The sequence below is a fragment of the Ovis canadensis genome, chromosome 25, assembly GCF_042477335.2.
Source record: "Ovis canadensis isolate MfBH-ARS-UI-01 breed Bighorn chromosome 25, ARS-UI_OviCan_v2, whole genome shotgun sequence".
NCBI classification, from domain to species: Eukaryota; Metazoa; Chordata; class Mammalia; order Artiodactyla; family Bovidae; genus Ovis; species Ovis canadensis.
In genome coordinates, this window is record NC_091269.1 from 63,378,351 (window position 1) to 63,397,500 (window position 19,150).

Genomic DNA, 19,150 nt, shown 5'->3' on the forward strand with positions numbered 1-19,150 from the left:
GAGGAGCAGGCGGTCCACTTAGGAGGTCAGGTTGAACGTGTACACATACACTGTACGTCAGAACGATCCACGAGCACCAGGATCCTATGCCAGCACGGGAAAGTAGACGTATGACTTTGCAGGGCCCTCTGAAAAGAATCTGAACACCTGAAACGAGCATGACTTTGTGCGCCCCTCCCCGCCTCCACTCCACCGCCCCCCGACTTCCTTTCTGCCATCAGGGTGGTGTCCTGTGCGTATCTGAGGGGACTGATATTTCTCCCGGCGATCTTGACTCCAGCTCGCGCTTCATCCAGCCCAGCGTTTCTCATGATGTGTACTCAGCCTGTAGGTTACATAAGCAGGGTGGCGATAGACAGCCTTGATGGACTCCTTTCCCTATTTGGAACCAGCCTGTTGGGTTTCCATGTCTAGTTCTAACTGTAGCTTCCTGACCTGCAGAAATACAGATTCCTCCTTTTTTGTTTGTTTTTTTTTTTTTTTAAATTCCCTAACCTGGGTGAAAAGCGACAGAGACAGAGAGAAGACAGATGGAGGGACGGACGGACGGACGGACGGACGGACGGACGGGCGGGCGGGCAGACAGGCGGGCGGGGGGCTGGCGGGCAGGCGGCAGGCGGAAAAAGACAGAAAGAAAAATAAAATAATGAAAGGACCTATACCGTTCCACCTGTTGCTTTCCAGATACAAAGAGAACACAGAGGACCGAAAGGACACAATGTGGAAACTGTGAATTTGGAAAGACGGACATCCTTGGTCCCTTCGTACAACACCCCTGTCGGCAGAAGGCAACCTTTCCCTTTTTCTCTCGATCTGGTCCTTCCAGACTTCGGAAACTCTCAGTGGAGGATTCTTATCTCCTTGGCGATCGTGATCGCCACGGGTTCCTTAGGGGCCCAGAGGTCTTTCTGAGAAACGCGGGGACGCACTCCTGGACCCGGCTTCCGTCCCTGGGCCAGAAGGCCTCCTGGAGAAGGACATGGCAACCAGCTCCAGGACCCGACCCTGACGTCTAGAAATCAGCCTCCTAGACTGCCTCTCCCTGCGCCGACTGGTGTCTCGAATCCGCTCCAGGGATGCACCTGTGTGTTTCCTTGGTTTCCCTACAAGTGCCTCTGAGGGGAAAATCCCCGATGGCTTGCACCCCAGGCCTGCTTTCCCGGACCCGTCCATCAGCACGCGGCCTCCTGTAGAGGAGATACGATCGCCGACTCACTGAACGGAGGATCTGTGCTCAGAAACTCTTTCCAAGACATGGAGGCCCTACTAACAGAACCTATTTCGTCCTTCCCTCCTTCTGGGTTTGTTTTTTCTTTTTTCTTTTTTCCTTTCTTTCCTTTTTTCTCCCCTGTTCCTCTCACGTCCGTGCACACGCATACGCACACGCACAACGTGCCGTCTCTCACGGACACGTGTACGCGCACGCCCTCACGCACACAGACACCAGCTCAGCTGTTCCTAGGTTCCAGGCGAGTGACAGAGGAGGGGAAACTGCGAGGGTTCGGAGGTGAGCCGCCGTCCCCACCCCACTCCAGCCCACCGCACGTGAACCTCCGTGCCCGATGGAGTGTGGATTCGAGGGACTACAGAGCCGGCCAGCCAGAGGAACGCTCTGCCCCTCCCTCCTTTTCTGTCTCTCTGAAGGCTGAAAGAGATGGGAAGACCAGACCGCCTGACCTGCCTCTTGAGAAATCCGTATGCAGGTCGGGAAGCAACAGTGGGAACTGGACATGGACCGACAGACTGGGTTAAGATTGGAAAGGAGGACGTCAAGGCTGTATATTGTCACCTGCTTATTTCACTTCTATGCGAGGACATCGTGAGAAACGCTGGACTGGAAGACACCAAGCTGGACTCAAGATGGCCGGGAGAAATGGATCCTCAGATATGCAGATGACACCACCCTTATGGCAGCAAGGGAAGAGGGGCTAAAGCCTCTTGAGGAAAGGGAAGAGGAGAGTGAACACGTTGGCCTAAAGCTCCATATTCAGAAAACGAAGATCATGGCATGCGGTCCCATCGTGTCGTGGGAAAGAGATGGGGAACCGGTGGAAACAGGGTCAGACTTTATTTTTGGGGGCTCCAGAATCACTGCAGAGGGTGACTGTAGCCATGACGTTCAAAGACGCGGACTCCTGGGAAGAAAGGGATGACCAACCTAGATAGCATCTTCCAAAGCAGTGACGTGACTTGGCGACTAAGGTCCGTCTAGTCAAGGCTATGGTTTTTCCTTGCTCGTGGATGGATGTGAGAGCTGGACTGTGAAGGAGGCTGAGCGCCGAAGAATGGATGCTTGTGAACTGTGGTGTTTGAGAAGACTCTCGAGAGTCCCTTGGACTGCAAGGAGATCCAACCAGTCCATTCTGAAGGAGATCAGCCCTGGGATTTCTTTGGAAGGAATGAGGCGAAAGCGGAAACTCCAGTACTTTGGCCACCTCATGAGAAGAGGGACTCGTTGGAAACAAACTCGGATGCTGGGAGGGATGGGGCGCAGGAGGAGAAGGGGACGGCCGAGGATGATGGCTGGATGGCATCACGGACTCGATGGACGTGAGTCTGAGTGAACTCCGGGAGATGGGGATGAACAGGAGGCCTGGCGTGCTGCGATTCATGGGGTCGCAAAGAGTCGGACACGACTGAGCGACTGAACGGAACGGAACTGGAGGCAGGCAGGAATGAAAACCTCCTCCCACGGAGGGGAAGCTGTCAAGTGACGATGGCTGCCTCGACGCACGTCCACGATCCTCGCACGCATGAGCGGGGTTTCCTGGGTGACAAAACAGGAGGAGACTCCTTTGGCCTGACACGAGGCGAGTGTGTCCCTGCACCTCCCCACCCCCCAGCCCCCTTCCTCCGCACGGTGCCGAAAGGGGCAGTCTCAAGGTGGAGACATGGAATGGGGGGATGGGATGGGGATGGGGATGGGGATGGGGATGGGGATGGGGGTGGGGATGGGGATGGGGATGGGGATGGGGATGGGGATGGGGGGGAGGGGTGCGTGGGTGGGGCGGATCACCATTCAATGGAGAGAAGCTCGAGGCGAAGTCAGAGGCTCTGACTTGACTGGAAAGCTTTCTGCATTTGAATGAAGCTATCGGACGAGGCCCTGCAGGGGGAGGGGGAGGGTGGCGGTGGGGCCCGCAGACAATAGCCCCTGCCTGCCTGCCGGCCTGCCGGCCTGCAGGCCGGCCTGCCGAGGCTGAGAGGCCCTCTGGCGGCGGCGGGGTCACGCTCCGGACTCCTGCAGCTCAACTCGATCCCTTCAAGGAAACTCCTGGGGTGACTCCTGTCAGGGAATCATCCAAATGGGCCTGTTTCTGAAAAAGGCCCGAGTCACAGCTGTGACAGATTCTGTGGATCTCTTGTCCCATGGATTGACCTGCACCCTCCCTCCCATCCTGTCAGATCCTTTCGACACGCTTGAAGAGGTCTTTGGCCTCGGCCCAGAAAACAGGCCAAGATAAACAAATACGTTTTGGTCTTTTTTTTTCTTTTGAACAGGGCGAAAACGATGCATGGCCGTGGATTGGAGAGAAGCCTGCTCCCTCGCGCGCCTGAAGGCAGGGAGTTCTCAGCGGGACAGAAATGACATTCAGAAATGAACCGTTTAAACTTGGTGACTATGCCAGAACAAATAGTGACACCAAACTTTGATACAGTGCTGTGATTTCCTTCTGGGAGGTTTCAGACCCCTCTCTATTGACCTTTAAGTCGATCATCAGTGTGTTGTCCGTCTCACTGCGTCAAAGCCCCTGCTCCCATCATAACCTCACTGAGATCTGTGATTTCCACCCAATGGACAGAGTCATCACACGCAGCTCCACCCAGCTCGTCACGCAACAGCGTGGACGGGCAAGTGCGTGCGTGGGCGCGTGGGCAGGTGGGTGGGTGGGTGCGTGGCTGGGTGCCTGCGTGCGTGCGTGCGTGCGTGGGTGGGTGGGTGCGTCCGTGCGTGCGTCCCTGCGTCCCTGTGCCTTTCGCCTTTCAGATTATAGACCCCGCCCCCTCACCTCTCCCGCTCCCCCGCCCCCCCACTGCCTTGTCCTTTGCCTAGCTGTGTCTCTGTGCCACCCACCCTCCACCACACACAGCCACAGGCGCACCACACACCACGCGCATACCCGCACACACACCCCGCCACCCAGCGCACACACACATCCCGACCCCAGACACATACACACACACACACACACACACGCAGCACAGGCCGCACACCACACACTCCCCCTACCCCTACACACACACACACACACACACGCACACGCACACACACACACACACACACACACACACACACACTGCGTTGTCCTTTGCCTGGCTGTGTCTCTGGGCCACTGTCTCTGCACGCCCCACCCCCTTCCGGCCACGGCCACGCCCACACCCACAGGCGCATCCCACACGCACACACCCATGGTGCCCACCCGACACACACTCGGCCTCACGTGGAACCTATACACACACACGTTACCCCTCCCACCCACACCCCACCCACACACACCCACGCAGCACCACCTGCGCGTGCCCCAGAGCAACACCACCACCACCGCCTCCTGCCGGGGTCCAGCCCCGTCGGATCAGGGAATTCGAAGGCGGGGACGGCGTTGGCGTCCTTGGATAAAGACATATTGAATGACAGAGATAGATAGAGAGAGATTAGAAACGGATCGTGTCGTAGGAAAATCAGTGGAGGAAAGAGGCTGAATCACTTGGAATTCGGCCAGAGGAACGGGGAGCAAGAAAGAAAGAAGCGACGTGGGGTATCCGTCTTTCCGGAAACGGATCCGATGTCTTTCGTGGTGGGTTTGCTTCTATCCCTCTTGTGACATATAGGGATGACTACAGAGTCAATGGGGGCCGGGAGTCCCGACCTTTCTCAAAATCAGGTGCTTTCACATACATGTACGGGGGGAAAAAAAATGTCTTAGGGATAATGACATCATCTTCTGGCCCTGAGGCCTGCTGACGTGTGATGATCCTTTCTTTCTGATCCCCAAAACACTTACGTGTTCGAGGGTGTTTTTCTTAACCGGACACCCTCCAGATAAAGTGACATTCCTGTAGGGTGAGGGTGTCGTGAGTTCCAATCAAGAAAGGAACCGATTGAACCCCAAAGTTCACATGAGTCGTCTGAAAGGTGAATACTTATTTCCCTAGATGCTAGTGATATTCACGATAAGGGCAGGAACATGGAGATGGAGCAGCAACCATCAGCCCAACACATGAAAATCCTTTCCCCAATGTTGCCCTGAAGGTCTATTTAGTCTTCAGAGAGTGATCGAGTGACATGTTGACATAGCAAGGACCCAGGGATGGGTCGCAAAGGGCAGGGATCGATTCCCAAAGAAACGTTCCTTCACTCAAAACGTCTAGGATTGCTCCCCTTCAAGACGACTCTCTTTCCTTTTCTACATTCCAACGACATGGATTCATCTATTCCCAGGTGCCTAAGGATATGGAGGCCTGGCGGCCATCATGGACTCGACCGTGAGAAAAGCCCTGTGCTCGCGAAGACTCTCCAGAGACTCCCAGACTCTCTGTGCTGTTTACGGTGGAGAGGGAGCCGACGCTCGTGTGCGTCGTGGCGGGAGGGTGGGTGACCCTGTCACGCGAGCTGGTCTGTCAGCAGAGAGGTTTGACCCGAGACGGCCTTGTCACACCCAGGGCCGGGAGTGAGCCGTCAGGATCGGCCCGACGCGTGAAACACCCTTCACCCACGTCATTCCTGACCAGCACTAGAACTCATCATTTCTAGGTAGACGCTGGCTTTGGGGGTAGATGCTCGGGAACGGGGGTTTCCTGAGGCTTGATCACGCCTTTGCGTGTGCCAAGCCTCCTTCCTCGTGGCCTTTGCCGTGGGCGGGAGTTCCTCGCGCTGGCCCCGGCAATTACAAGGAGACATGTTGTGTATAACTGTGTGATACTTTTTGTCTGGAAACTTTTTCAAACCGTTTACTAAATGGATTGGAGAGAAACCTGCTCCCCTCGCGCGCCTGAAGGCAGGAGTTCTCAGCGGGACAGAGCCTGCCTTCACTTCTCAGGGGGACCGGGACAGTCCCCTCACCCCGTGCACCCCCAACCCGAGCCCAGTCCCGTCCCCTCCCTCCCCGCCCCACCCACCCACCCACGCACGCATACACACCCACACACACACACACACACACACCCCACACCCACCCACACACACACACACACACACACAGGCGCGCGTGCACGCTCACCCCGGACCCGGCTCCCACCCCCATCTCTCAACCTCACACCCCCACCCCCACCCCCACCCCCACCCCCACACCGCTCCCCTCCCCTCCCCGGCGACGAGGGGGCCCGGGGAGGGATGGCTGTCTCAGCCCTGGTTCTGAGATGTCCCTTTGGGGAACCGCTCTAGGCCGAGACGCCAGCTTGCTGCCCTGCTGCTTGGTGTCCCGTCTCCATCAGCCGTGTCCCCGAAAGGCACGTGAGCTCATGGAAGACAAAGAGCGCACCCAGAAAACACCAAAGGGTCCTCCTGAACCCAACACGGCCATGTGTATGGATCCACGTAGAGGTCGTGGATCTCCCATCGGATGCATGAATAGGATCCACACAGACTCGATTGTGTTTCCGCTTCGATGGGCTGCCCTATCCGGAGAGATCGCGTGGGTCAGCGAGCGAGCAAACACGGAAGGGAACGAACCCAAAACCGCGGCCAAGTCGAGTGCTGAGCCCGAGGAACTCGCCGATCCCGTGGCATCGTTTGCCATACACAGCCTTTCTCTACGGCAGAGGGAGATGTGGCATGGATCCCCGTGTGGGTCGTCCGTGCCCGGCCACGCTGCGGAGAGTGGTCGTGTCTCATTCGAATTCTCTCTCAAAGCCAGGTCCTATGATGGGATGGTATCTTTGAATGCAAAAGGGGATGACACGTGACAGGAAAATCAAAGTGGAGTCCGCATCGCCAGAGAGCGCCCCAAAATAGAGAAGGGGAGGGCCATGGAAGAGGGTCTGTGTCTCGGTCTGGAAACTCGGAGCACCTCCTGGGGAACAGAGGCCTCCGGATCATCGAAACAGTGTTCCCGACATTCAAGACCCCCTATCACACACACCCTCCCCTTTCCCTACATCACTTGTGACAGTCTATCTACCCTGGAAGAAGAAACAGTTCCTTGTTTGCATGACAGTCCATCATCATTGCTCTCAGGTCGCTTTCCAACCTCACGGAGTTTCAGCTTTCTAAGCCCCCGACTCTTTCCTGGGCAACGTTCCCCCGGTTTTTATTCAAACCTGTGTCCCTGCATGGCCATATCGAAGACCCCCAAATAAAGCTTTCTTTTTCTTTCTTTCTTTCTTTCTTTCTTTCTTTTTTTTTTTTTTTTGGCGCAGCCGATACTGACTCTTCATGGAAAGACAAGAAAACTAGGTGATTTTATGTGTTTAACTTTCAGGTGTATTGAAATATCATTTCCTTCGTGAAGGACATATGACATCCTTCGTCCTCATGTGTACAGAATGGGGACAAGAGGCACCTGTATGTTGCCAAAGAAGAATGACCACCCAAGCGGTAGCTCATAGCTTTCTCACAAGCCACACAGATCATGACTGGATGTGAAAGAGAGGAAGTCACTCGGTCGTGTTCGACTCTTTCGACCCCACGGACTGTAGCCTACCAGGCTCACTCCCGTGGACAGTTCCAGGCAAGAATCCTAGAGTGGGTTGCCATTTCCTTCTGCCATTGGACGGAGGAGAATGATTCATGTCCACTGTCATGGCAACTTTCTCAGATGATCATGCTGCTGCTGCTGCTGCTGCTGCTGCTGCTGCTGCTGCTGCTGCTGCTGCTGCTGCTGCTGCTGCTGCTGCTGCTGCGTTGCTTTGGTCGTGTCCGAATCTGTCCGACCCCACAGACAGTAGCGCACTGGGCCCCCGTCCCTGGGATTCTCCAGGCAAGAACACTGCAGTGGGTTGCCATGTCCGCCTCCAAGGCGTGAAAGTGAAAAGTGCAAAGTCGCTCAGTCGTGTCCGACTGTGAGCGACCGTGGACTGCGGCCCACCAGGCTCCTCCCGTCCATGGGATTTTCCGGGCAAGAGGACTGCAGTGGCGTCATGGCCTTCTCTGAATAGTACCATACTATAATAATCATGCTGTTCCTTAGAATCACCGTGCTCTTTGTGACGTATACAGTATAGATGTACCTTCCGTGAAGTCGTTTTTTGTTTTTTTCTTTCCCACTTACATCAATGCAATATCTTCCCATTTCTCCCTCCCCCAGCCGTTCTGTGATGACCGTCTTCTTTCTTTCTTTCATTCTTTCTTTCTTTTGATGGCCATCCATGGCATGTAAGTGGCATGAGAAAGTCTTTTCTTTCTCTACCTGACTGATTCATTTGGCATCACGCCCTAAGTCACATCCATGCTGTCACCAGACAAGAATGGGTTCGTTCCTGTGGCTCCATGGGACATCTGTTTCTACCTATCGATCGATCTCTATCTGGATCGTGTGTCTTCTTTCCCTCTTCTTCCCTTGATGGACACTCGGGCTGTTTTCCAGCCCGTGTGACGGATGCTGCCGTGGACATGGGAGGAGTGCAGATCTCTCTCTGAGATTTAGATTCCGTGTCTCTTTTCTTGAGATGTGCCAGAAGTGAGAGTGCTGGAAAGATCGATCACGTCTCGACCCACGACTCTTTTCGAAGTCCTCCTGAGGGATCCAGGGAATGAGCCATTCTTTTCCAATAGACGCCGTTGGAATACCAGTGCGACCGCACACGTCTTAGGGAAGACGGCGCGGGCGATGGTGCCCGAGGGTGTGGCCGCAGGACGACTCGGTGCCAGCTTTCCACGTCCACAAGCCCCCCGCGGTCGTCGACAGTCGTCCCATCCACACGGAACGGTTCCGTGGGCCGGGGTGGCCTGGGTGCCAGTCGATCCCCAGAGGAATGGAGCGATGACAGACTCCTTGGGGAACAGAGCAGAGAGACGTGGAATTCTTTCCACGAGGCGAGTGCGGTGAGGAGAGAACGATGTGAAGTGGTGCCTGGGAGCCAGAAGAGTCGCCACAGGAAGGAAAACAGGTCAGACGAGGAGAAGGGTTCCAAGTGAGCGGAGCACCGGCGGGAGACGGGCCCAGAAGATGCGAGCAGATGCTGGGGGCACGGCACGCCTGGACCCGTGAGCCAGAGGGCCGAGAGGGATGGCCGTCCGCTGTCTGCAGGTCCGCGTGGGCCGATCTCCAGAGCCCGGACCGGGAAGGACTTCTTCACGAGAACAGGCACGCTCACGGTCCCCACGGGTCACGTCTCCACTGGGCTCTCAGCACTGGAGGAAGCTTCCACACTTCCGATGGCACGGGAGCTGCGGTTCAATCCTACCGCAGAGTCGCGAGCTTCCCGAGGATAGGATAGGACGAGGTATCGGCCGACGGCATCCCGTCCTAGACCCGTACTGCTTTAAAACCATGGGGCGTCTCTGATTTCTGTGGGGTGTGCTGTGTCTTCACTGCTGTGCCAGCCGTGCTCTCTCCGTGGAGGAGGGGGCCGCCCTGCGGTTGTGTGTCTGGGCTTCTCGTGGCTGTGGTTCCTCTTGGGGAGCGCGGGCACTGGGGCACGTGGGCTTCGGTGGCCGCTGGGTGTGGGCTCAGCGCTCGCAGTGGCCAGGATCCAGAGCACGGATTCCATCGGCGAGGCCTATGGGCTTCGTGGCTCTGTAGCACGTGGGATCTTCCCTGGCCGGGGATGAAACCCGTGTTTCCTGCGTGGGCACGGGATGGTTTCCTACGGAGCCGCCGAAGCCCCCGTCCCAAACTCGAGATGGATATCCTGGCGTCCCCGCTTGGGATGGGAGAGTTTCTGAACGATCAGGCCCGGAGAAGGGATTGCATCGTGACGGCTTGACCTTCGTGTCTCTGGCTCCGGCACTCTTGCTGCTTCTTGAAGCGTCCTAGAGAAGAGACATCGGATTCCACAGGAGATCAGCTCCTTTGACTAGCGTTGGCACGACGGCCACCACAAGGGGGGACGGAGAAACACAACAGTTGGTTTCTTTTGGACGTGAGCCCCCCTCTGTGTGTGTGTGTGTGTGTGTGTGTGTGTGTGTGAGAGAGAGAGAGAGAGAGAGAGAGAGAGAGAGAGAGAGAGAGAGAGATGCCTTCGTGGTTCTAAAGCAAGAGGCACTGAGGTGACATTCTTGAACTCACATAGTTTCCTTCATTTCAGTCGTGATGGTCCAGTGATTTTGGAGGACGACATGGAATGTTTCAGGGTAGATGCTTTTAGAAGGCTGTGAAGGGACTTCCTGCCTGGTGGTCCAGTGGTGAAGGATCCACCTGCCGAGGAGGCAGGGGGACAGGTGGTTTTCACCGAACCCCTGATCCGGGACGATGCCACAGGGCTCCGGGCAGGTTCGACACACACCTGCAGAACGGACGGTGCCAGGCGTGAAGGCGAGGGCCCACGGCCCGGGGACCCTGGACGAGGATGACTGACGCGGACGGACACTGCCGTCTCCGTCTCCGTGGAGGTGGGTTGTGGCCAGCACGCTCCTCTGGGGCAGGCTGTTCCTAGGACCGTTGGGGAGCGTGCGCGTGCATGGGAGGAGCAGGGGACCTGAGGGAACTCTCTATCCTCTCTGCTCCACGGGTCCCCGGAACCCTCATCTGCTCAAAGAGAGGATTCGTCCCGTGGAAAGACAGACCCACACGCAGTGAACCTCATTTCTGGTTCCCTTGGCTTCTGAAAGCGTGACGGTCAGGTGCATGCAACTCTCTGGCTTTCTGTTCTTCCCGAGATCCCGGCCTGCTCACTGGAAGGACACGAGGAGCCGGATGAGATCTCCCTCTGCACGGCGGTGGCTCCAGCGTGCGCACGTTTCGGTGGCTACGGCTTGTGGACATCGCCCCGGGAGCCGAAGCCCCGGTGTGACAGACGCCTGTTTCCACGACGGTGAACAGTTCTCAGTGCGGGAAGCCCAATCCTTGCCCCTGCCTGTTCGATCTGCAGGGCCTCTGCAAAGGACACACGTGCCCGATCATGACCGATCCCCTTTTCGGAGCCAGCCCGGGGCGTCGTCTGTTTCCCGGGCCACAGGCACACACTGGCACTGGGGAGTTGTGTCGTTCCTCCTCCTCGTCCTCCTGCTCCTCCTCTCGTCCTCGTCCTCCTCCTCCTCTCTGCCCCCACCTTCCCCCGCTGGGCTCCCCCACCCCCTGGCCCCGGCCCGTCCAGGTCTCCCCCACCCGCAGAAAGGCCAGGAAACACATGGTCCCAGGACGACGCAGTCGAGAAGAGCCAGTGGCGGTCCACTGGGATGCGGGAGGAGATGCCTGAGCATACCTAGGCCAACACTGCCACCGTGTGGGGTGAGAGGCCGGTGCGAGGAGAGCTCAAGAGTTCAGAGGAGGAGGAAGAGGAGCAGGAGGGAGAGAGGAGGCAGGGGGTGGAGGGAGGGCCAGGCTGAAGCTGTCTCGGGGCGATGACGTGGAAGAAACGTTCCCCTTCAGAAGGGCGCTCCGAAGAGAGGGAAGAGAGAGCGTTCCGGCGGGACCTTGAGAGCACCTTCAAGCTGGGAGCGGAGCGGAGCGGAGCGGGGCGGGGTGGGGTGGGGGAGGAATCATCCAGACGTAGGAAAGACACCAGGCGCAGAAGGCAGAGACGATTCTTGACCCAAGGAATCGGATGCTTTTCTGTCCATGTGTTCCATCCTCAGACTCTCATGGGAATCCAGCCAGCCAGCCAGCCAGCCAGCCAGCCAGCCAGCCAGCCACGATCGTGTCGCTCCTTTTCTGTTCTCTATGTGTTTCACGGCGAGTGACTGAGAGAGTCTTTCGATGGTTTGCTAGGATGTGTGAATGTCGTGAGACCACGGTACTTGTCAGCCGTGGATGAACAGAACGGCTTCAGCTTTCAGGGTGATCCTGAACTCCCACGCCAAGGGAGGCCCTGTGTGTCCCTGTGTGCTGGAGGACACCGTGCTACCCACATCTTGATCTTGGACTGAACACAACCACCGTGGGGAGGTGTTCGTGGGTTAGCTTCCTTTCCTTTCCCTATGGCACTCACCTGACTGTCCTGTCCACTCTTTGGATCCTTGATCTCCCCCTCGCCCTCGAGGCCATCGGTCGGTCCTCTTTCTCCTCCTCCTGCTCCCCGTCCTCCTACTCACCCTAGTATCTCTCGCCTCCCCACTCCCCGCCCTCCACACACACACACACACACACACACACACACACACACACACACACACACACGACCCGCTCTTCTCAAATGGACCTCTCGCTGACGGCCGACGTTTTCCTTCGCCTTCTTTCCTTCCTCCCGTCCTGCTTCCTTTCCCTGTGTGTGTGTGCGTGTGTGTGTGTGTGTGTGTGTGTGTTTTTGTTCCCCGTTCCTTTTCAGCTGCACCGACGATGTTTTCGAGTGCAGCGCATGACAGAGATCACCAGGATGCATCTAGTGAGGGACCGTCCGTCACCACTCGGTGTCACGGCGGACGACGTTTGGTGTCGCGACGTGCCCGTGACCTGGATTCCCTAAGGGGCAGGTCGCCCGCTTCCTCTGTCTCCCTCACCAGGGGCGCTCGTTCACTCTTCTCTCCCCCACCCCCCCCCCGCCACCGTTTCCCCCGCTCCCTCCTCTGGCCACCCCTCATGTGTTCCGCGGTGGTCTCTTGGGGCCTGTTTCTCTTGGGTTCTGTTGTGTTCACGGTGTCTCGTTTGGTAGGTACTGCATGGAAACGACGGCTCTGAGGTATTTCATTCAGCATCATCCCCTCTAAAGGTCTCTCCGAGTTCCTGCAGACTGTGATTTCATTCCCTTCGGGTGGTTGAGTCCCATTCCTCTGTGTGTGTGTGTGTGTGTGTGTGTGTGTGTGTGTGTGTGTGTGTGTGAGTGAATGAATAGATACAGACGTAGGCACACAGACAGAGAGCTCTCTCCTTCTGTGTGTACGGATGTCTACCTAGGTATGGGGGGTCGATCCCACACATACACACGTCCGTATCTTCTTTGTCCCCTCCGTGGGCACTCCGTGGAGTGGCTGGGTTGGGTCGAAGGGGGACTCTTTGGTGGAGTGTTCCGAGGGAATCACAGGACTCTTTTCCCTAGGGATGTGGTTTCTCTCTCTGGGAGGCCCCAGGGGATGAGATGTGATCTCTCTGAGTCCGCCCACATGTTCCTCAGCGGCAGAAAAGGCGCGTTCGATCGATCAGGAGCCACTGTCTTCTGATGTGTCCAACTTGCTGTCGCGATGGCGATTCCAGCTCCTGGGCCTTTCCCCTCCGAAGGAGAAGGATCAATGTCCAGATGAACGCCCCGGGGTGCTTCCGTGAGCCCCACCCCCAGCAGCCCCCAGCCCAGCCCAGCCCAGCCCTGCCGCTGATTTGTTGTCTCCCTTGTGCTTCTGGGTGTCTGTCTGTTCTCCCTTTCTTTGGAAGGAAGGTGTCTGCTCGGGGCCCCCTGCCTGCCACTTCGCTCATCGGGGTTGTTTCCCTTTTGGAGGCTGAGTTGTCTGACGCCTCGATCAGTTTGGACAGAAAAGCCCCTTTTGCAAGATGCTTGCGCTTTCCCCGTGTATACCCCCCCCCCCCACACACACACGGATGTGTGTTTCCGTCCGTGTGTGTCTGTGAGTATCTATATGTACATAGATACACCCATAGATACTCACACGCGCGCACGTAGACATCGACACAGACACGTGGGTATCTGTGCATAGGCACGTGTACACGGACTTCTATGGACGTGTGCGGATACACGCACGTTCGCATATGCGTTTCCGTGTGTGCGCATCTATGCACATGCATCTGCGTGTACTCCTAGACGCCCCGGGCGCCTGTATGTGCGTACGTGCACGCACGTCTACTTATATAGACGTGTGCGTATCCCGACACATACACACTCGGACGTCTGTGTGGACCTCCAGCGATCCGTAGACGTCTCTGGATGTGTCCGTATGCGCGTATGCATGTGTGCATACACGTGTGCATACACACACGAGGACAGATGCGCCTATGGAAGCACGCACGCACGTGTACGCGTATACGTGCACACACCTGTGCGTATACATCACACGTATACACACGTGTGCATCTGTACGCGTGGACACGTCCGCCTTGATTTGTACGTATGTGTCTATGGATCCCGACGTATCTGCACATATGAGCATGTGTATCCGTACCTGTGTATATCCGCGTACGTCTGCGTATATATGCCTGAGTCTACGTGTATACACGCAAGCATACACGCACAGTAGAAACGCCTAGGCACACACGGGCGCACACAGACACATGCGTGTTTGTGAGCATGCCCTTCGAACGTGTTTGTCCATACCCATGGGTGCGCGTATATATAGGCGCGAATATGCGTGCGTATACATATGGACGCGCGGATACGCACATGTGTATGCGTTCTCTCTCCCCTCCCCCTCCCCTCCCCCTCCCCTCCCCTCCCCTCCCCTCCCCTCCCCTCCCCTCCCCCTCCCCCTCCCCCTCCCCCTCCCCTCCCCCTCCTCCTCTCCCTCTCTCTGACTTTTAAGCACCCGGAGCCCTTCTATGACTTGACTTTCCTGCCTGGTGGTTTTGTTTCGTTTCCTTTCTGATCGACTTCACAAAGTTATTTATTCATTTAACTGGCTGTTGTCATGGAACAGGGTTTATAGAGTGGATCCCTATTGACTCGGTCAGTCCTCCTCACCTCCACGCCCCTCAGCCGCCCCACCCCCACCCCCCGCCCCCGCCCCCGCCCCCGCCCCCAGCCCCACCCCCACCCCCGCCCCTCCCAACCCCCACCCCCGCAGCCCTGCCACCCCAGACCTCCCGCCCGCCCTCCCGCCTGCCTGCCATTCTGGTGTTTGTGGCCAGTTCAGTTATTTTGAAATCCATGTTCTCCTGACCTCAAGTGCACTTTCCCCACCACCGGCGCCTGCTTGGGTTTGTTGTCTTCGGACTTTGTCACGGTCTCTACCCAGGTTGAGTTGTGTCTTCTCTTGGTAAATTTCGAGTGTGTCTCCTCCTTTTCCTTTCTTGCTCCTGGGCTTGCTTGTCTGCGTCTGCTTTCCAAAGTCCTGCTGTTCTCCGAGCAGCGCTCGCCTTGGTTCGCTTTGCCGGCCCCTCCCTCCCTCCCTCCTCCCTCCCTCCCTCTCTTTCGGGAGGGGGCCGGGGAGTCTGCGATGCCGCTCGCTGGTGCCCCTCTCTCCGCCGACCCCGCCCCGAGCCCCCACCGCCCGCGGCGTCTCCGTGGAATGTCCCCCCAGCACCCCGGAATCGCGTGGGGGAGTGAGTCTCCCTTCGTGGCAGCCTCTGAGGAGATCCTTCCCAGCGTGTCTCCCTTCCTCTGCGGCCGGGGTCGCGTCGCGTCGCGTCGCTCGGCGGCGGAGGCTCCGGGCGAGCTCGGGCGTTTGGGCGGCCGGCGCGGTGGCGTCCCCGGCGGCCGGCGACAGCCACCCGTCCTCGGGACGTTCGAGTCGCTTGTCGGGAGCCACCTGGCGGCCGCTTGTATATTGTCCCTCCCCTCTGGAGCTTCGGCAGGCCTCCTTCAGGAGGATTGCGACTCAGCCTCTGGGCCCGAGGCAGAGCTCTCAGACCCGCGCTGGCGGCGACAGTCCCGGTGGCGCCGAGGCCTAGGGACAGTCCTGCTGTCGCCGGAGATTGGTTCTCTAGGTTTCTGAGGAGGGTGACCGTCGCGGCGCACCGCAGCCGGCTTGCGGGGCGGCCTGGCCGGGTCGACCAGCATCTCCCCGTGCCCCTGGCCGCGGAGACGGACCGCCCGGACCCTACCTGGGCCGGGCCGCCGCGGTGGGCGGGGAGAGGTCTTCCTGCCCGGAGCGCCTGGACTCGGGCTCGGCGGTCCGGACTCCTCCTGGGCCGCCCTCAGGAGCGTGTGCTTCGCCCTCGGCCCCGCTCCGGTGGGGACCGGCCCGGACGGTGGCTTGGAAGTCGCCGGAGGGCGCGCTGGGTCGGGCCCTCGGGTCCTTCCTGCGAGGTGGCCCCGCGTCGCGCTCCGGAGGTGGGGACCCGAGGGTTGACCGGGGGAGGCGCGTGTGCGGTCCCCCCGGGTCCGGTCGCCCGAGGCGTCTCCCGGCACCCATGCTTTCTCTTTGTCAAAGTCCTGACGGGTCCGGAGACGTGGATGGACCGGACCCTGCTTCCGCGGGTGGCCGGGGAGGGCGGCTCGACCCTCCGGCGTGCCCTCGTGGGTCTCGGTCGTCGGACGCGACTTTGGCTCACCCCTCTCCGACTCCCTGAATCCCAGTCAGTCGGGAGGTGGGGACCGGCTCGGGCCGTCCTGGGTGCCCCGTCTAGGACGGTCTGGGCCCCAGGCGCGTCCCTGGTCGGGGCGCTCGTCTCGTGGGAAGCGCCTGCTGACGGGTCTGTCTTCTGTGTTCCTTTTGCACATCGAAGCCAAATCCCCGTCCGGAACACGGACGGGCCGGTCCCCCTACCCGCGTGGGTGAAGCGGGAGGCGTCCTCGGCCAGCTCCCCTCTCTCGGTGTCCGCGCCCCCACCCCCACCCCTTTTGCCACCACGCGCCCTCCCCCCCGGTCGACCAGATGACCCCCCGCCTGCCCCCCGCCGCCCCCCCGCCCCCGCCCCCCGCCCCCCCCCCCGAGGCTCGGGGCCTGGTGTGTATGGGGCAGTGTTGGGGACAGGTGGCCGGGACAAGGTTCCGGGCCCTCCTGCGAGTCGTAGATGGGCTCCTCTGTCGCCTGCTGTCATTTCGTCGCCCTTAATAGGCCTTTTTTGCCACCAGGTAAGTGCTGACACGGTCTCCTTTGGTGTTTGCCACCGAGGACTGTGGGTCTCTAGACGCACGCGGGGCTCTGGGCTTCTGGGCCGCCAGCTGGTGCCCGGTTCGTCCCTTGCCGCTGGAGCCGCCCGCCTGGGCCTGTGCGCCGGCTCCTGTGTGGTGTCGTCTGCTGACCCGACCCACGGTGCCACCTCCGGTCTCTGGGCGACCCGAGGGTGGCGGGGCGTGGCGGTCTTCTACCCTGGGCGCCCTCGCCCCCGCTGTGGGCACCTGGGGGCGGCTGGGACGACCCCCGCCCTGTGGGCTCCGTGTCAGGTGTTCTCCTCTTGGGGTCGTTGGCCGCTCGCCTGAGGCGAGGTGGGGGGATGGAGGTTGCCGGCGAGGCTTAAAACGGGCCCCTCTGGTGACTGTCCTCGCCGTGCCTCCCCGCCCCACCTTGGCTCCACGGATCGATGTGGTGTGGTCGTGTTCTCCCGGGCCGAGCCTAAGCCGTGCCAGACGAGGGACGGGCGTTCCCAGTGAGCGTGTCCGCTCTTCTCGGTCTGTCCGCGGGGCCCCTCGCTTGTCTTCCCCCCCGCTGCCCATCAGGGCGGGTGAGGAAGGCAGGGGTTGGGTGTGTGGCCTCTGGCCCTGATCTTCGGTCTCCTGCTGTCCCTTGCCTCGGGGCGTCAGTGGGCGCCGTTGGTCTTCTGACACAGCAGATTGCTCTTGCCTTCTCGGCGTGTGCCCGCGAGCGGCCCTCCCTGTGGCGGGGAGGGCTGTGCCGCCGCCGCCGCGCTGCGCGCCCCACGCGGGTGTGCGAGCGTGCCTCGTGTGACCCTCGGCGGTGCCCCTGGAGCGCTCCAGGTCGTCCCTCGGGTGCCTGAGGCCGAGCGGTGGTGTCGTTTCCCTCAACCCGGTGTCCCCCTCGGGTCCCCGCCACGGTGGCGTGGGTGTCCAGTGGCTCCTCTTTTGGGGGGGTCGGGCGGTAGGGAAGCGTGCCTGTTCCCCTCGTCGTGGAGGCCTTGGTGGATGAGGCCTTGCGGGGGGCGGGACGCGCGGGCTCTGCTCTGGCCCTGACCGCGCACCGCTCGTGTGGCGGTCCGCTTCCCTGCACCGCAGCCCCTCCCGCCCAGCTGAGGCCTGGTGGCTGGCGGAGCGCCTCCGTGGGCCCGAAGGTGAGACGGTCCAGGGGAGGGACGGCGCGCCCTCGGTGAGAACGCCTTCTCTAGCGATCCGAGAGGGAGCCTTGGGGTACCGGAGCCCCCAGCCGCTGCCCCTCCCGAGTGCGCAGTGGCCACCGTGGCGACTGCCAGAGCATGGGCAGAGCAGAACTCCCCCGCCCTCCGTGGGAGGGGAGGGAGTTGGGTGCGCCGGCCCCGCGGTGGGGCCGTGCCGCTCGTTGCCTACCGCGGCCCGCGCCTCCCCCTCCGCGTCGGGGGAGGGTCCCGCTGGGCCCCGCCGGGCGTCCGGCAGGTGGGGGGCCGTGTGCGTGCGGCCGGCCCCCGTGGTGTGAGCCCTGGGGAAGGGGGCTGTGTCGGGGCGCGACGCCCGGTCGGCCTCGGCTTCCCCGGCCCCGCCAGCTGGTGGTGAGGAGGGGCCCGTCGCGCCCGCCCTCGCCCCCTGAGCCGCAGCTGGTGGCGGCGTGCGGTCACGGTCCGGGCCGCCTCGCTCGAGAGCGTCGTCCCGGGATGTCGCGCCTCGGGGTTCAGACTCAGATGGAAAGACGGATCCGTCGCGGATGGATGGCGGAAGACGGTGGACGGCTCGCCGGCCGTGGCGGCGGGGCCGGTCGTGGGCCACGCTCAGGGATGGCCGGGGCCGGCCGGCGCCCCAGGCGTCGCGGGACCGCCCTCGCGTGCGGGTGGCGGTGGGATCCCGCGCTGGTGTTCCTGGGGGCCCGGCCGCGCGCCCGGCCTTGTCGTCTGGTCGGGGCGGCGCCCGCGTCCCTGTCCCGCGGCCCCCGCCGTGCGTGCCTGCCGGCCTCCCCGCCGCCGCCGGCCTCGTCCTCGCCCTCGTCCCGCGCGTGCGACCGCCCGCGTTCCCGTCCCCTGTCTGGGCCCGAGCCGGCCTCGTCTCGCCTCACGTGGGTGTCGTCCCCCGGCCTCTGCCGGGCCGGTGGCGTCCCCGGGCGGAGCAGTGCCCTCGGAAGCCCCTGAGCGGGGGGCGGGGCGGGGAGCCCCGCGCGCGCGAGGGCCGTGGGGGGCGGGGGCCGCCGGTGCGGCGGGAAGTGTTCTCCCCGGGCCGGCTGCGGCTCTGGGGGTGGCGGTGGCGGTGGGCGCGAGCCCCGCGAGGGGTGGGGGCGCCAGTCCGTCGTCGTCCCGGGTGGTGCCGCGGGACCGCCCCTGCCGGGAGGCCTCTGGCGGTGAGATCCCGCGGTGGGCCCCGGCGGCCGACTCGCGTCCCCTCCGCCGGGTCGCTTTGGGCCGTTCCCCTCGCGGTGGCGCGCGGCCACCCCACC

General features: G+C 60.8%; 1 protein-coding gene across 1 annotated transcript in view; it reads right to left on the bottom strand.

Moving 5' to 3' along the window:
- Positions 1-16,689: 16,689 nt before the first annotated feature.
- Positions 16,690-19,150, bottom strand: part of LOC138430237 (basic proline-rich protein-like) — a 3,522-nt gene continuing 1,061 nt past the window's right edge. Inside the window, exons 2-3 of the mRNA XM_069572279.1 lie at positions 18,670-19,150; positions 16,690-18,614 (exon numbers count right to left, since the gene is read on the bottom strand). The exon at positions 18,670-19,150 is cut by the window's right edge and continues 586 nt beyond it. Coding sequence (XP_069428380.1) covers positions 16,690-18,614; positions 18,670-19,150 — 2,406 coding nt within the window. The remainder of the gene's footprint in view (positions 18,615-18,669) is intronic.